Source organism: Sitophilus oryzae, unplaced genomic scaffold, assembly GCF_002938485.1.
Source record: "Sitophilus oryzae breed Bouriz unplaced genomic scaffold, Soryzae_2.0 scaffold_1353_pilon_pilon, whole genome shotgun sequence".
Classification (NCBI taxonomy): domain Eukaryota; kingdom Metazoa; phylum Arthropoda; class Insecta; order Coleoptera; family Curculionidae; genus Sitophilus; species Sitophilus oryzae.
Window position 1 is genome coordinate 89,897 of NW_022146008.1, and position 19,816 is coordinate 109,712.

General features: G+C 32.6%; 1 protein-coding gene across 1 annotated transcript in view; it reads right to left on the minus strand.

Annotated features, from left to right (window-relative positions):
• LOC115875202 overlaps positions 1 to 19,816 on the minus strand; it is an 84,526-nt gene that overhangs the window by 55,376 nt on the left and 9,334 nt on the right. The window contains exon 2 of the mRNA XM_030890606.1: positions 9,378 to 9,527. Within this exon, the coding sequence (XP_030746466.1) occupies positions 9,378 to 9,527 (150 nt within the window). The remainder of the gene's footprint in view (positions 1 to 9,377; positions 9,528 to 19,816) is intronic.

Here is a 19,816-nt window from a genome sequence, read left to right on the forward strand (position 1 = left end):
AGATCTTAACACTTATTTATTATGAGAAATACATTATAAACCCCTACAAATCGAATAACAATAATTCAAATTATGACCATTTTAATAAAAATGTGTTACCAACTTGTAACCTAACTTTTCAAACAGTCATCTCTAGAAAAAAAAATGAAATTTACAATTTTATTCGATTTGTTCTTCATCGACCGATATTTGTTTGTTCTCACAAGAAATGCCATTACAGTTACCACACAAGCATGAACATGGCATATTGGATTTTAAACATGTATCATTGCGATTAAAAAAAATAGTACAACAAAATATGATTTAACTGCTGGTCTATATTCTTGTGTCAGTGTCACTTAATTTTTAAAAAATGCCTTTAACTTCAGAGCAAAAATCGATTATATTTACGCGATTAAGGGATGGGGTTCCCATAAGGGACATTGCAGATGCATTAGGGATAAACAAAAAAACAGTGTTGTTGGCTAAATCCAAAAAAAAATCAATATAATTCAAATATCATTATAGACCAGGAGTTCCATCTGGGACTACTAATTCTTGTAGTACTTTTTTTTGATCGCAATGGTACATAATTTAGTACATAGTAAATCATTTTCAAAACAAATGCTGGTGCCACTGCGTTTGACATTGTTGTTGGAACTAAGGTATCCGTTTTTTTACTCCATCCACATTCTGTTGCCTCTTCTCTGTTATTTAGCTAATACTGCATTTATAAATAGGTCCTATAATAATGATTTTCAGCTGCGTTAGTTGTTGGGGGTAAGGTAGCTAAATCAAAATGTTTACTATAAGTACCTGACGAGATGTAAGGGCTTTATATTTAAAATACCTCAACTGATCTAAATCTTTTGCTAGCCTATGTCGACCATATAATGAAAATATGAATGTATTTCCAGCTTCGACTAACTCAGATTTTTGTGCTGCAGGATCTAAAAAAATGGATGTAATTTGTCGCAGATGAGAATCTTTTTGCAACGTTTTGACAGTCGCCAGTTTACATTACATTTTATTTTTTTCTTCCAACCTGTAGCCTAATTTTTCAAACTGTCACTGTATTTTTAAAAACAAGTTTTTTACAAAATGGTAACAATAAGACCTTGGCTTAAGTGCAAATAGCCCCGACCGGGACAAGGTGGAGACTGCTTTCGCACATTATTAGTACACATGTATTTAGTAAAGGATAGCTTTTACAATTTTTGTTAATTTTGAAATATTATTAACCCACCAATAAAAAATATTTCTTGAAAATGTCACAAGGATTGTATTTCAATTGAATTGATGCTAAATATCCATGTTATTTGTTAATAAGCTTAAAAAATTAGTAATTTGCATTTCTGTGATTCCTTTTAAAAATTGCTCGATTTTCAAAATTTTTTTGTACGTCACTGCGTCAGAATAATAAACTATTCTTTATTGATTCTGATAGAGTTTTTCATTCTCTTTAATTTTTACCTCTTGAAGTTTTTCGCTATAACAAACCGTTTTCCAGTTATTTACATTTTTTCCCAAAAAGTACCAAAATTCAAGATGGCGGTCGATTTTTTTTGATGACGCACACATCGGACAAATGGGGACTTTTAGTATGTTAATAAGGGTTACTAAGGCTAATTTTTTCAATGGTCGCAGCTTTCTAAAAATTTTTGCAATTTCAACATGGTGAAAGTCATATCTGCACTGGGGTACTATCTATATTCCTAAATATTCCGCCACAAAAATCAAAATAAAATAAAGTAGTTTGACAGGAAATCAATTTTGAAATTCGATTACTGTAACTATGTCTGTTTTTTAATAAGTAAAAGCTTCAAAGAGAAATAATCTTTTTAAATGTTCTTTTTAAATGATTAGCAGTTGTACCTAATGGAAAATTTCGAAACATCGAAACATATTTCCCGTTGAAAATTTAGATAAACCAAATTAAATTGCTGTGCATCTGCACCAGTCAGATGTACACAATAAAAAGCATATCGAGGCTATTGGATATAAATAGACGGTGACTTAATAATCAGTTAAAATTTTACTGTATGTACATATTATGTATCAGTTTCGAAATGATATTTACAGATTATATTATAAGCCATATTGTCAATTAACAACAGCTTTTTATTGAGTGAGGACAATTACAGATAGAGAAATGAACAGTGAACCAAAGACGCTTCGATAACAAATAAGATAATCAATAAAATGCATGAACCAAATGAAATATTAATCGATATTAACAGTTTAATAGAAAGGTTGTACAGGGTATCACATTTTCATATTTTATAGGGTTTCTCGTGTAAAAACTATTCATTTATTAATGCTAAAACGAAGCTGACTCACAGTTTTCTCTACTATTAATATATATTCTATATTAAAGAAAAGGATTTCTATTAAAAGGATAATCCAATTCCGGTGTAATTTTTATTAACGTATGTAGTACACATCTTCAGGACTGCTCGCAAACAAATCTATATGACAATTTTTAAGCTATAAAAGTTCATCAGTACCAAAAAACAATAACAGCTGCAGGTATATTAGCCTAAATTAGCTCACCTTTGAATAAATACTAACATACACCGTACATACACAAATGCATTACAATTGGCATTGTTATGTGACTTGCCATACACATAAATATACGTAATGTATAAATATACACTTTTTTTTCGTTACTACCACAATTTTTGTTATACATAGTTTATTGCTTCTTTCCTGTGTTTAATTAATTTACACAGGGCAACTCATAGGCGATTGTAGACTTAACTTTTTGCGCGGTTTAACAAATTGTAGAAATCATGCGAATGAGAACCAAGATTAATGGTTCATCATCATGATGATGGTTGGTAAGAGTGGAAGAATTCTATCTTTTCTTGCAATGGATTTTTCGATGGCCAAGTAGCACTATTTGTGGAGATCTGGTTCTCTAGAGTTGTATGTTATTGTTATATTTTATATGTTTTCTCCCGTATAAAAGCAGGTGCAGTTGACGTGTAATGTAAATGTAATGTTGATGTACCCGCAATATCACTCTAGTATCAGCCATGCCTCACCGACTTGTCAGCTTCCCGTGAGCCTACATAGTGCGCATTAAAATGAGCTTTCTGTCATGAGCCCTCTATTATAAGGATATCTAACGTAGATATCCTTACATCTATCGTCTAATTAGTTTTCTAACAGATGGAAATAAATTGTCTGATTATTTGATACAATGTCAAAGGAAGCTGGATAAAATAAAAAAAAATAAACGTTTTAAAACTAAACCTTTTTTAGTTTTAAAATTAAATCTTAAAAACGATTTGTTTTAGGTATAGAAACATGTACCGGGTGTCCCACTAAGAATAGCTCTCAGCTGTATCTCGGACAGTATTAGCCGTAGGGCTCACGGAAAAAAATATTTATAACTAAAGGGGCTATGAGAAATTGCTGGAAATTATTTTCAAGTTTGTAAAACGGCCGCTAGGTGGCGCAACTGCTATGGAAAATAAGAAAAAAGTTTTTTTTACAGAATTTTGTCTAGATAATGGGTGCTATATATTTTCCCCTATCTGCTAAAATAAAGTGGTGGGGGAAGGTTAGATCTATCTTTATTTAAATGTTAATAACTCCGGACTGGATGATCAGAATCCAACAAACGAAGGCTCGTTTAAAAGAGCGTTTCTTACTCTATATATATATATATATATATATATACTCTATATACTATAAAAATAATAATAATAAGGTTTTGAACGTAGACGCCAGGGGGCGCTTTCTTACTTATTTAACAAACATAGCGCGTTTTTTTCAAAAAAATTAAATACGATAGTATGTGTTATTTTAGCTTGGAGGCGTTTTTTTACAACTCAACAAACATTGCGCGTTTTTTTAAAAAAATTAAATGCAATAGTATATGTAATTTTAGCTGATAGTAAAGAGTAGTAAAAACTTAAAGAGTCAGTGAAAACCGTATCTTGATATCTTCTTTCAAAACGAAGATATTAGCAAAATTATAATAAATACCAAAAAATAAGCCCTTAATTACCTTATTTTTACAATACAGTATCAGTAGCCCTTTTGATTAGGCCCATTCTAACAAAAAAATAAGACAGAAACAGTTAGTTTATTTTAAAATCGACGAAATGCCAGAATACCATAATACCAGATGTATTAATATCTAATAATTAAGATATTAATAATAGTGAACAAGAAACGATGATTCAGTGAAGTCAAGGTAGGCTTTGGAAAAAAGTTGCTTTTCGCGTAATAGTATAAACGTCAAATTGTTATTAGGTCAACATTTTGATAGTCTTAGCAGCGTTTTTTTTATCTTTTAAATGCTTTTTCAAAATGCCAACAACTTCAAATAATAAAAGTATATTGAAAAAGCATTTAAAAGATAAAAAAAGAACGCTGCTAAGACTATCAAAATGTTGATCTAATAACAATTTGACGTTTATACTATTACGTCAAAAGCAACTTTTTTCCAAAGCCTACCGTGACTTCACTGAATCATCGTTTCTTGTTCACTATTATTAATATCTTAATTATTAGATATTAATACATCTGGTATTATGGTATTCTGGCATTTCGTCGATTTTAAAATAAACTAACTGTGTCTATCTTATTTTTAGGTTAGAATGGGCATAATCAAGAGGGCTACTGATACCGTGTTGAAAAAATAAGGTAATTAAGGGCTTATTTTTTGGTATTTATTATAATTTTGCTAATATCTTCGGTTTGAAAGAAGATATCAAGATGCGGTTTTCGCTGCCCAAGCAGCATTTGGACGTCGGGACAACGTTGTGTCACGCGACCAAACGTCGGGGCGCAACGTCGGCACAACCTCGTGCCAACCCTAGTCTGCACTAGTTTGGAGAATAATTTTTGGGTCGAAACGACGTTGGATACCGACGTTGGCTAGAAGCCTAATTTAGTACAAACTGCAACGTTGTTTAAAATCCTAATTCACAGAAATACAAAACTAATATGGCGTCTAAGTCGCGTTTTATCCTAAATTGGGATAATTATAGTAAAAATATTATTTTTATGATTTAGTTAGAGACATATGTCAGATGGCAGTGAAGGAAAACAAAACAAAAGTATTTAAGTGTGGAGGATGTTTGAAGATCATAATTATTGAAACACTTTAACCGACTCTGTAACTCATTACCCAAAGGAAAAAAAGTTAAACGCAAACAACTTTATTGATAAATGTATTGTTTCTACTTTGAAAAATACTAATGGGCCTTAAAATTAAAAAAGTTTTAAAAATTTTCTTGAATTTTTTTTTAGTAAAATGAGAATAATTTATTCGCAGTCGAAAAAATTGTTTCCGCGTGTTTTTTAGGGTCAAATATTTCAAGTTAATGTATTCAAAAAGCAGGAATTGCTATGTTAGGAACGAAACATTTTCTTATTTAACAACATGGCGGCTTTCACTTTCTTGTTTTGGAGATTAAGAAGGAGTAGTTCGAGTAGTCGCATACTGGACTAATAAAGTCGCAGTTCGGCCTTAACAGGTAGTATATTAGTCGCAAGATTGCCTAATTTAGTCATCCTAGAGTCTAGCTTGTGCCGCCCTCTATAATATAAATAAACGAGGGAGTGGATAAACTATCGGTAATATATGTCGATGTATATTTAAATTTAGTTTTATATGTAGGTACCTTTCTTATGTCCCATTTTAATTAAGTTTTTTTATAAAAACAAAAACAGCACTGAACTGTCTGACTGAACAGAACAATGAAGTGAAAATTTAAAATTTAAGGTTATGGTTCAATACAGTTGCAAAAAGGTAGTGACTCGACGTTCTACCAACGTAAGAATAAGGAAATCTAAACAACGTTGGAATTAGTAAAACAGACGACGTTTGCATAACGTTGGAATAGGTCCTGAAACTGAAGTCGGAAAACTCTATATTGTCCAACGTTGTAACTACGTTGTCCGAATCACCTAAAAGATCACTTAAGCAAAAAAAGGTTACAAGACAACGTTTATTCGACGTCGCAGAAGCTTCTACTTTGCTGTAGTACTAGTCCAACGTCGGCACAACGTTATAAAAACGTTTAAATTTATTTTAATACCCAAGGTAGGGAGCTAACTATTTTTTGTAACTAATCCAACGTTGTGTTTAGTAAACATATGGTCGCAAGTCGTGAAAATGCTACTTGGGTGACTTTTTAAGCTTTTACTACTCTTTACTAGCTAAAATTACATATACTATTGCATTTAATTTTTTTAAAAAAACGCGCAATGTTTGTTAAGTTGTAAAAAAACGCCTCCCAGCGTCTACGTTCAAAAGCTTATTGTTATTGTTTATATGGTGCAATATAGAGTAAGAAACGCTCTTTTAAACGAGCCCTCGTTTGTTGGATTCCTATCATCCAGTCCAGATTTATTAATATTCAAATAAAAACAGATCTAACCTTCACCCATCACTTTATTTTGGTAGATAGGGGTAAATGGCTCTAACAAAATATATTCAAAATTTACTGAAGATTATGAAGCTGTTACTTATCGTACACCTTATCTAGGCAAAATCGTGTAAAAACTCCATTTTCTTATTTTTTGTTGCAGTTTTGACCTAGCGGTCGTTCTACAAACTTGAAAATAATTTCCAGCAATTTCCCATAGCCTCTTTAGTTATAAATATTTTTTCCGCAGCCGCTACGGCTAATACTTTCCGAGATACAGCCAAGAGCTATTCTTAGTGGGACACCCTGTATAGTGAAAAAGTACCGCATTGAAAAACCTTTTCACTAGTGAAATAAAAAAGGGGATTTCCATTTGAAAAAGAAATAATTATTATTATTTTTTAACCCCCCAATTCCATGATAGCTATCGCCATTATTATATGATATTCAAACAATTTAATTTTTGAAATAGATAGCCACATGTATTCTCTTTATGTCACCGCGGCTGTGGTAATCACTCAATTTGACTTTTAGGCTATACAATTTTTTTGACAGGCAGTTTTTCGATCAAAATTTTTAAATATTTTTTTCTCAAAAACGGTTACTATTAGGTATAGAGTGTTTAACATCAATATTCGTAGAATTTTGCCGAGAATTTAAGTATGTAATAAAAAGCGGAGGTGCCCATTTAAAATAAGAAAGTTGCTGTCGACTTCCGGTATTTCCGGAAATGCCGCCATAATGAAAATATTTTTAATCGATAGATTACGTTTTAACACAATGATGTGCAAAAAATCTCCGATCTAGATATTGTAGTCCTCCAGAAACTTCTAATGCACGCTCAGCCTGAGACGCCGTGTATACTTTTACATTTACTAGGTGTTGCAATTTATGTCACACCGTATATACCAGGTGTTTGTGTTAAAAGTGGCTCCCGTATAACTTTTTTTATTTTTTTCAGATAAATATACTAAATTTGGTTCGTCAGTAGGTATATGACATTAATCAGGATTGATTGACGTATTTAATTGTTTTCAGTCACTACCTGTTTCACAAGAAATGACTACAAGTTTTGATTTTTAAATAGCACCCTCGGTATTTTTTTAGTTTATTTGATAGAAAGTGAAATTTTCTAAATAGAATGGCATATCATATGTCACTGTTTGACACTCCCGCTTAATAAAATCGTATTTTAAAATTCAATCTGGAGTGCCATGGATGTGTTAAAAATGCTAATTTTTAATCAATGAGCCTTGGAAAAATAGATTTGATGATAGTCTAATGTTTTTGTGTTTTTCGTGGTTCCTGGCCTGTTAAAACATGACAAATAGAATTTTTAATCATAACCCAATTTTTTTAAATGGAACGAAGGTGGCTTATTAGCATATTTAGAGAAAAAATTACTTGGTATTTCGAGTCAAATTGTCGTTACATTTATGGCCATGACACTCTGAATTGAAACTTAAAATGGTATTTTTTTAATTGAAAATGTCGAAAGTTGGCGTCTGATATGTCATTCTATTTAGAATATCATTTTCTATCAAATAAAGTAAAAATATACCCAAAGGGCTGTTAAAAATCAAAAGTTGTAACTATTTTCGGTGAAACAGGAAGTGACCAAATCAACTGATTACATCAATCAGTCCTAGTTTCTGAAACACATTGAAATCCATGACCACGTAACGCAATTAAATCACTGATATTAAAAAATCAAGGGATCAGTTAACGGTGTGATTTTAAAATCGCGGTATTGTTCATCCCAATAAACCGAATTTGCATTTAGATCTATGTACTATTTTCTTAGTAATAACTCATAGATTCAAGTTTGAATCAGCCTGTACAAGAGCAAATAGGGTGCGTCTCAAAAGTGGCTCAGCTCTATAACTTTTTTATTTTTTCAGATAAAGAAACGAGATTTGGTATGTTAGTATATGACATAAATTAGGATTGATTGACGTTTTCAATTGTTTTCGGTCACTTCCTGTTTCACCGGAAATGACTACAACTTTTGATTTTTAAATGGCACTCTCGATATTTGTTTACTTTGTTCGATAGAAAATGACATTTTGAATAGAAGACATATCATATGTCAACTTTTGAGATTCTCGCTTAATAAATATCGTATTTTAAAATTGAATCTAGGGTGTTATGATACGTTAAAAACACTAATTCTCAATCAAGAAGCCTTGGAGAAATAGATTTGATCGTCTAAGGTTTTTGGTGTCTTGTCCTGGCCAGTTAGAAAATGCTCAAATCGTATTTATAATCATATCTCAATTTTTTCAAATGGAACGAGGGTAGTTCATTAGCATATTTGGAATTAGCATTTTTTAGGAATAATTTGATACCACACACTTGGTATTTCTAGTCAAATTTTTGTTACGAACTGCAAGTTATAATTTTGAATAAACCATATGTCAAAAGTTGACATATGCTATGTGATTCTATTCAGAGTGTTATTTTCTATCGAATAAAATAAAAAAATACCGAGGGTACCATTTAAAAATCAAAAGTTATAGTAATTTCCGGTGAAACAGGAAGTGAGCGAAAACAATTGAATACGTCCTTACAATTGAATCAATTCTAATTTATGTCATATACTAACATACCAAATCTCGTTTTTTTATCTGAAAAAATAAAAAAGTTATAGGGGGTAAGACACTTTTGAGACGCACCCGGTATTGTATTATCTAAATAAATTTAAATTACACCTAAGCATCAATCCCACACGCGTATTCTCGTAATTATAATTAACAAATAAAATTGAGAAATCGACACTGAAACGCTAATAAATGAATGTTTGTTTTGCTTGCCGCGTATCGCCGTGTATAAACATTAGAATTGTAGAAACGTTCCCACATAATATTTAGCGCGAATGAAATTTATTTTGACCGCTGATTATATCTCGTTTATTTTTAGGACATCATCGACGGCGTGAAAACGAAATGTACTGTTGTCGTAAATTATTTAATTTTTATTTAGTTTTGTCTAAAATTACTCACTGACCTTCCCATCTGCCATCTGCTATGAATTCTCTGGTTTTTGTCGAGTTGTCGTCGATCTGCCAATCGCGCAGCGCCCATCTTTGGTTGCATTTGTCGTTTTTCGAAAAGTTGCAGTTGTAGTCGCTGTTTATCTTGGGAATATATTTGGTAGCTGAAAATAAAATAAAAATTCATGTTAAATTTTAAGATTCATACTAAGTTTTAATAGAGTAAATTGAAATTCAAATTTTATAGAATTTTGAGTGGATGAATTTCTTTGCGTATTACTAAAAATACCCAACGTTGTCAGATGTGACAGTTACTGATATACTTTCTTGTAAAATGGCCCACTCTATACAGTATGTCCCCGGATCATATTTACAAGAGGAAAAACTTTTTTATTTTCCTTTCGTTGGTCCAGTCTAGTTGACGGAAGATTTCTTCTAGTGTTTCTGTAAACAGCTTTGGAGATATTCCGTCTTCATTTCATACTCTTTTGCCAGTTGGAAACTCTGGGGTTCTTTTATATATCATTACTCTTGCTTTGTCTTCTTTGTATATAATGACAGGAGTTTCTATGTAAGGCCTGTCAATGCCCTGATTTACTAGGGCTTCTATTATTGCCTTAGATGGACTCCACTGAAAATGGTGTGCTCCACTAAAATACAGAGTGCCCCACTTAAGATGGATACAAGCCAATATCTTGGTTGTTTGTTCAGCGATCTTTTTCATTTTTGGTAGGAGGTAGTATAGCTATAAGACGTACATTTCGCCCAGGGTAAGAAATGCGATACCTCATAGACGTACGTTTTAATGGGGTTTGATGTCGAGTCAAGAGTAAACTACCCTTAGGACAGTATTTATTTCAAATCTGATAAATTATATTGAATCCTTCTTACATAAATACTTAAGTTCTAATTTTTATAAATATTGATACAGGGTGTGTCATTAAAATAAGACATTTTTATTTTTATTATTATTTTTTAAGTACTTACGACGCCACTGGATAAACCACTGGTTTATTATCAATAACCAATTATATCCAATTATCAATTAATAATCCATTTAAGTTTAGTCGAAGATGATGACTTTTAGTTCGTTATAGTTTTATAAATCTTTGTTTAGAGCATATTTTCCAAAGTTAATAGTGATTGTTTTAAATAACTATTTGGATTTTTTTAAATATTCCTCAATAAAACGAATAAAAATCATATTTCAGATTCCATTAAAAACTGGGGTTTTAAATAATTTTGTAACTCATTTTATTCATTTGTATTAGCAAACTAAAAAAACAATTTATTAAAGTAAACAAAATAAATTGAAAATATTTAGTTTTTATGTATACATATATAAATTCGGGTCAGAACGTCCTACGACGTTGTCCGATGCCTAACTTCCACCCTGTGCGATTTTCCCATCGATCTTCGGTCAGATTTTTCTCGCTCATCGACCTTCTTATTCCTTCCATCCATGTTTTCTTGGGACGTCCTCTCTTTCGTTTACCAGGTGGTATCCAATGAGTGACTTGTTTTGCAATTCTTTCATTGTGCATTCTCTGAACGTGGCCGTACCATATTAATTGTTTTTGTTCTATATCATTTACTATTGTTCCCTCTATTCCCATCTGTTGTCTAATGTCTTCATTTCTGATCTTACCCCTCCTAATGTCTAATGTCTTCATTTCTGATCTTATCCTCGTTTTTTTGTATCGTATCTTAATTATTATGGAATCTATCTGAAAACTTAAATCGATTATATTAATTGATAATTGGTTATTGATAATAAATCAGTTGTTTATCCAGTGGCGTCGTAAGTACTTAAAAAATAATAATAAAAATAAAAATGTCTTATTTTAATAACACACCTTGTATCAATATTTATCAAAATTAGAACTTAAGTATCTTGGGTACAAAGGATTCAATATAATTTTATCAGATTTGAAATAAATACTGTCCTAGCGGTAGTTTACTCTTGACTCGAAAAATATCAAACCTCATTAAAACGTACGTCTATGAGGTATCGCATTTCTTACCCTGGGCAAAATGTACGTCTTATAGCCATACAGCCTCCTGCCAAAAATGAAAAAGATCTCTCAACAAACAATCAAGATATTGGCTTGTATCCATCTTAAGGGGACACCCTGTTTATACACACACCGGAAAAATCTAGGGATATCATTTTATTAAAGTTAAAAATAAATGTTTTGAATAAACAACCACATATTTGTAGGCCGATTCTTTCTATTTCGATTGAAACGAAGTAGTCACACTAGTTATTTCTAAATTTCGGATATTTGCAGAAGTGTTTGTGCATTTTTTGTCAAATGTATAAAAAGCACCTAGCATCAATTGTTCGAATTTAACCTGTACTGGCTATGTTTTTATGATAACTGGCCAGAATTCATTCAAATAACTCTGTTTAGTATTAAACGACATTATGGAGCGTAGACCTCTTAACAGAGACGAAATGCTAGGGGCCATGGGTATGCTCGAAGCTGGAATGCGCCAAATCGACGTAGCTAGAGCATTAAATACAACGCAAAGTGTAATATCGCGATTAAGTACACGCTACCGTGAAAGTGGTGATGTTGCTGAAAGGCACACAGGGCGACATCGCATTACTACCCCCCAGCAAGATCATTTTTTACAATTAAATGCTCGACGCCGACCGACTCTTACAGCACCAGAGCTTAGTTTAATTCTCCACGAAACACATAATGTAACCGTTAGTCCTGACACTGTTCGCAATAGATTAAGAAAGGTCAACATAAGAAGCAGACGCCCCTGAAGAGCTCAACCCTTAACGAGAGGAAATCGAGAGGTACGATATTTGTGGGCTCAAGATCATGTTCAGTGGTCGAATGAACAATGGGCCATGGTTCTCTTCACGGATGAGTCACGCTTTGGATTTCGCATCCGGATTCGAGAAGGCTTAGGGTATGGAGAGAACCGGGAAATCTTATTCGGTTGGATCATGTTCAGGAAGTGCACCCTTATCAAGGTGGAACAGTTATGGTTTGGGGAGGAGTCCAGTTAGGCCGAAAAACCGATCTCGTTTTTCTTGAAAGGTTTCTAACAGGAATCACATATCGTGATTTAATTCTTGAGCCTGTCATGTTACCATATGTCAATGATTTTGGGAGAAACTTCATTCTCAAGCATGACAATGCACGGCCTCATACAGCCAGAGTGGTAAGTGAGTTTATCAATGCTCGTCAATTAAACATCTTACCCTGGTCGGCACAATATCCTGACCTCAACCCCATCGAGCACGTATGGGACGCGGTCCAAAGAAGAATTTTGAGAATGGATATGCCTCGTGAAACTCGTAGGGATCTGGTTCGGGCCGTGAATGCAGCGTGGCAGGCTGTACCTCAAGAAGAGATCGACAACCTGATCAGGAGCATGGAGAGATGATGTAGGGCTGTAATGAACAGTAGAGGAGGCCATACCCTTTATTAAGTAAAAATGGTTTTATCTTTTTTTTAATTCACATTTTAGAATAAAAAAAATGTGTGTATTTTTTTGAGTTCAATAAAAATCAAGGTAAATTTGAAAAATTCGGTAAATTTCGCATTTTTATTTCCAATACGCCCTGTAAACTATTTATTTCTGTTAATTTTATTATATCAGAAATGCAAATAATAAAATTACTGACGATGGCTGGATAAAATTGTAATATCCCTAGACTTTTCCGGTGTGTTTATTTGCATTTATTTAAGACTCATCCTGTAATGATATTTAAAAAAATGTTTGTCTCAATATACGCGGTTTTCCGCAACCCAAGCAACCAGCGCGTAAAACGAGAGACTCCTGCATTACAAAACAGAAACGGCTTTCGAATTTTGTTTCATTACGAAGAAGTCTAAATAAATTGATTGTTATGCACATATTGTCCTGAATTATGTAGATGAAAATTGATCAGGAAATCCGTTGGTTAATAATAATTAAAACATTTGATATGCGATGGACGTTCATCTTGTTCGCTCGCAGGCATTAGAAACTATACAGAAAAGGCATTTCGAGGACGATTTTTTTAATAATTTCCTGGACCATTATTATAATGAATCATTCAAATCATTTAAAACAAACAATAATAAATATATTTATTCACAATCATATAACAGTTTTTTTATTTATTTTATTAACATTAATACTAACATTTATATTAATAGGCAATTCGCTGTTTTATTATTTGTCATATTTTATTTCATTTTTGTTGATAAAAAGCTTATAGTTGCCATCCTATTGGAAACAAATGTCTATGGGTGTTTTGGCAGAATTATGAGTAACATTCACTTTTTTGAAATGCTCTCTAGACATCACATGTAGTAAATGGGTAGTTGCTTCTTGAGCTTCCGCAAATATTGCTGCAGCAATACCACCTTGCATTTTCGTTGTTTTAAGAAACCTTTTCACAAGTTTTATGAGACAAACTCTAAATTTTATTTTTGCCAAGCTTTTCTTTTTATCAGTACTAAACAACATAGACACCATAACAACAAACACGCTCTTTAATTCGATGTTTCAAAATAATGCTTTCTGCTAAATGTTCCCATCAAATTTTTATCATTTTGACTAAATATTTCGATTATTACAGATTATTACAGTACATGGGGGTTGGAACCTTTGGTGTTACACAGCAAAATAAAACAGTAAATCACCACAATACACCAAAACACTTTTTACTTTTACACTGGGCGCGCGTTTCAGCAGATGATTATAAAGTGTAAATGTAAAATAAAAAAGTTTATAATCATCTGCTGATGATGCTAACATGGTTAGCGAAACGCGCGTCCAGTGTTTTGGTGTATTGTGGTGATTTAGTGTTTCATTTTGCTAAATATTTCGAGTCAAAATGTCGTTATGAACAGCATGTTACAATTACAACTAAACCATATGCGAAAATGTGAAAAGTTGACATGTGATACGTCATTCTATTCAGAGTGCGGCTGTCAAGGAGAAACACTGTATATACATTTTTTTGTAAATACCATTTTTAATATACTAAGGGTCGGCATTTCTGGTCTTGGGTGCCGGTTTTCATGTGTACGAAGAGTGCGGCCAACACATTTAGTAAAATAAGATGTACTGAATAAAGACAGAAGGCGAGTATTTTCCCAAGCGCCTGGCATCTAGCGTCAGATTAAGTAGTTATGTAATAAATACTTCGTATTTTTGTTTACTCCGACCTATGACTCCGACTTACTAGATTGCCATAACGACTCACTCCTATATATGTAAACGCCGACCCAAAGGTTCACTTGCCAGCGAGTTATAGGTATATATTTGATCATTGCATCTATTGCAATCGTAAAAATTTAAATTTACAGCAAAATAACGAAAATACAGACTAAAAAAAACAGTATCTTAAATGTGATCGGTATAACAAAACAACTTTTACTCTTAATTAATAAATATAGATAAAATCGAGTGTTCTACATAACCACCGAATATTTCCATAAAAAAAAACATCAATATATCCATAAAAGATACCAAAAAAAGTAGAGATAAAATAAATAACTTCGTAATTAACTAAAGAAACAATAAAATAAAGTAATAACAAAAAATGTACAAACATATTATTTATAACAAATTCTTTTATAGACTTTTTAAAAATCATTTATATTAGAAAAAGACAAAAGGAAGTACAAAATTATTTTTAATTCGCCAAAAGCTTTGCCAAAAGTTATTTATATCTTTAATTTTTAAATGGGTGGTATATGTTTTAAAGTAATTTCAAACAATATTGTTTTTAATTCACTATAAGAAAGTGAATTGAATTTTTATTAATCTATTAAGTATTCATATTTATCTTACAACCATTTAATATAACCAAAATACAACAAAAAATTACTTATTAATAAGTAATTAAATTACTTATATAATTACATTATTAAAACATATAATATCTATATGAAATAATTGACCAAAAATCAAAATTATCTAGTAAAATAATTAGAGAAATCATCAAATCTTACTAAATAGATGAAATAACATCTTTATCTCTTGATTTGTAATGAAATTAATTTTAGATTTATTGTTGCTTTCAATATTCTATAAATAAATAGGTATTCAAAATGTTTCAAGGGTACCTCTCACTAATTTGTAGCAAATAAAAATTTAATTGTGCTTTGTAAGGTTTAACGCTCTACATAAAATTGTTTAACCATTCAAGTATGAATCAGAAGACTATATTTGTTCATCATAATATCCACACATGATTTTATTGTTTTTAAACTATTTTAATATAAATACAGGCTATGAGAATAACTATGTATAATATGTGGGTAATTTAGTTTATCTCGTTATCTTCATATAAACAAAAGATTAGATATATTCATAAGTACATATTGTACACGTATCGTTATTTTATTTTTAGATATTATAATACAGATATAGCACCGAATATTAACTGGGTATAGTAACAAAAGTTCTAAAATGGCATGATATTTAGCAGGGTGAAAAGATTTTAATCAACTTGACGCGCGTTCATAATTGTATGGGTGGCCAAAAGTTTTTGTAGATTTTTTTCATTAATTAACTCCTAATAAAATCAGCAGTATCAGCATGCTTCCATTTTTACTTTGTTTCTTTTAATATACAGGGGTATCCGAACTGTATTCCTGAAACTTCGGCAGCATATTCTGCAGATAAAAATAAGTAAAAAAATCGTATAAATGTATGTCCTAAAATGCCTAGTTTCGGAGATAATTTATTTTCCAAATAATTTATGAAGTAACGTCTATATTTGGGTGAAAATATGTGTATCGGACTTTTTTGTCATGAGAAATTTGATTTTTTGATATTAATTATATATAATAATAATTAAGTTGAAAAAAAAAACAATTCAATAAATATCATTATTCAGCTTTATTACATTATACTTCGTCATAAAAAATTATAAACCAAATATGCATCCACTGCATTTTCTTAGAATGGAGCGTCAGCACCTACTGAGACTGAAGGCACATTGTTTAAGGCCAAGCTTATCTAAAATATTTATAAAAAAAATCGGTAAAAAAACTTTTAAGTTAAACGGTTTTATCTTATGTGCACTGAAAACTAGAAAATAATAATAACAATTAGGTATTTTGAACTTCTAGTTCAGAAATATTTTAGTACTAGGCAGAATAGCTTTTAGGCATATTAGACTAAAATTAAAACGTGGGGCCCCTCTGAAATCCTACCTATGGCAAAGCATATCTTTATACTTTGGTAGATCATGAGCTCGGCGTTCGCTGGTGAAGCCGCCACGGCTGGTTATTGATTGTCAAAATCTCCAGTTACGATTATAGTAAGTCGATACAATCCACACTTAGTAGAAAGTATTACAGCAATAGTTAATGGGCCCCACGTTTTTATTTTAGTCTAATATGAATAAAAGCTATTCTGCCTACTACTAAAATATTTCTGAACTAGAAGTTCAAAATACCTAATTGTTATTATTATTTTCTAGTTTTCAGTGCACATAAGATAAAACCGTTTAACTTAAAAGTTTTTTTTACCGATTTTTTATTTTCTAGTTTTTAGTATTTAACGGAAATGCCTACCGAATGTGATAATTTATTACAATCTGACGCTCAGGTGTTTCTGACGCTAACAACTCTCTCTGTCTATCGCGTTCTGATGCTAGCCTAGACTCATGACGCTCAGGTGTTTCTGACGCTAACAACTCTCTTTGTCTCTCTCGTTGTGATGCCAGCCTAGACTCATGACGCTCAGGTGTTTCTGCCGCTAACAACTCTCTCTGTCTATCGTGTTCTGATGCTAGCCTAGACTCATGACGCTCAGGTGTTTCTGACGCTAACAACTCTCTTTGTCTCTCTCGTTGTGATGCCAGCCTAGACTCATGACGCTCAGGTGTTTCTGCCGCTAACAACTCGCTCTGTCTGTCACGTTGTGATGCTAGCCTGGACTCATGACGCTCAGGTGTTTCTGACTCTACCAGCTGCCTTTGTCTCTCACGTTGTGCTATTAACCTGGCATCATGTTGCTCAGGTGTTTCTGTTGCTAACAGTTCTCTTCGTTTCTGTAGTCGACTATAGATTTCATTTTCACTTTCTTTTGCACGTTTCGTTCTATACTTTTCTTTCGCCTTTTCGAGCCTTCTTTTTCGTTGTGTAGCAGTTTCGTTTTTATTTTTGTTTGTTTTTTTATTTATTGTTTCCATGTTGTTCCCACGAGTAATGGACATTTCAACGGTCGACCCCCCCAGAGGTCCAGTAGAGGGGCAAAGCTATAATATACAAGAGGCACCCAATCTTGGGGGGAAAACGCTTGCAACTTTACATTTTTAGCCACCCTAATGCCATACAGTCCTCAGCACGTTTTAACCTATTACCTTAACTTGGGTGGTAAAGCTACCGCTAACTACGTAGGTACATCTAATCACCTATTTTTTTTATCTGTCCTTCTAACGTCACACAATTTTGGACACAACTGTTCTGGGCACGACTACTCATGCCCTCACCTAATACGCCATTTTGTAACGACGTCCATCTTGGATTTTAAATTTTGTCATAATCGCAGGATTCTACTAGTGTAGCCCTTTCATTTGATACCCATATTGAGGGGGTTGTGGAAAAATATGAAATCCGCCATTTTGTACCGGCGGCCATCTTAGATTTACAATGTTATTGATATTACTATATTGTATTGTCATCGGAACTAAATGTGTGTACCAAATTTCAGATCAATCTGACAACAGGAAGGTACTTAAATTTCAATTTCTAATTTTGACCCAAATAAACAAACAAATAAATAAATACCGTACGGGTCGAGCTAAATAAAACCGTTTAAAAACGCACTTACTTTTACTTTAATTTTTCGTATCCGGACCATATAGATACATAATCTATACTAATATATAAAATCCTTAAGTGACTAACATACTGATTAATCACGATCCTGCTCAAACCACTCCACGTAAGAAGCTCAATTTTGGCATACAGGTTGATTCTAGGGTGTAGAGGTTCGATAAGAAGGGATTTTTCGAAATTCCAGTTCCAAGAGGGTGCAACCACCCCTCAAATTTTACAATATTTTTTTTATTTAAAAAACGGTCTAGTTTCCGAAAAAACGCTTAAACACGTATATTTTATTTTGTTTTTTACATATTTTAAGATTTTTTAAAAATATATACAGGGTGTTTCGAAAAATCCTGCTTAAAGCGCTTGACGTAAAAAGCTGATTTTTGGAAAACAGATTGACTTTAGTGTGTAGAGGTTCGATAAGAAGGGATTTTTCAAAAATCGAATTCTAAGGGGGTGGAACCACCTCTCAAATATTAGAATATTTTTTATTCAAAAATTTGGGTAATTGATTAACCACGATTCTGCTTAAACTGCTTGAAGTATAAAGTATTTTTGGCAAACGGATTTTTCGAAAGTCAAATTCCAACGAGATGAAACTACCCCTCAAATATTACCAAGTTACATAATATTATCGCAATATTGTTTTTTCTCATGCTGACATAAATGTAAGAAAATTTTATCCAGTTTGTATGTTAATGGAAATTCTTGCTTTGCTTTATCATCACCATTCTTCTTCTTCAAATGCCTTCTTCGTTGCGAAGGTTGGCAATCATCAGTGCTATACGTATTCGTGACACAGCTGACCGAAATAGTTGGTTTGTGGTGCACCCGAACCAGTCACGTAAGTTTCTCATCCATGAGTGGCGCCTTCTTCCTACACTTCTCTTTCCTTGAATTTTTCCTTGTAATATCAGTTGGAATAGGTGGCACTTTTCTCCTCTCATGACGTGTCCAAGGTACTGAAGTTTACGCTTTTTTACCGTTATGATAATTTCTTTTTCCTTTTCAGGATTTCCATGTTGGTCACTTTATCGGTCCATTTTCTCTAGTTTCCCTATGTCAAGTTTCTTCAGAGTCCAAGCCTCTACACCATAATACAGCACCGACAAAACATAGCATCCCACCATTCTGATTTTTAAATCCAAGGTGAGATCGCTGCCACAGAGCACTCTTTTCATTTTCACAAATGTTGTTCTCGCCTGTCCTATTCTAGTTTTAATTTCTTCAGAACAGTCGTTATTTTTATTTACAATTGTACCTAAGTATTTATAACTGTCAACTTTTTTTATGGTGTGGTTATTTATATGAATTTGTGAATTGTTTTGTGTTGTTTTGGATATTATCATAAATTTTGTCTTTTTTACATTTAGTGACAGTCCGAGCTCTTCACTCGATGTATTAACTTTATCTACGAATATCTGTAAATCGTTTAGGTTGGCAGCCATCAGGATCGTATCATCCGCATATCTTATATTGTTGATAGGCACTCCGTTAATTTTTAGTCCTTTCGTTTCATCGTCCAATGCTCGTTTCATTATTTCCTCTGAATAGAGGTTAAATCACATCGGTGATAGCACGCACCCCTGCCTAACGCCTCGACGGATTTCTATTTCTTCGTTGTTATTCCTTTCTATTTTTACCACTGC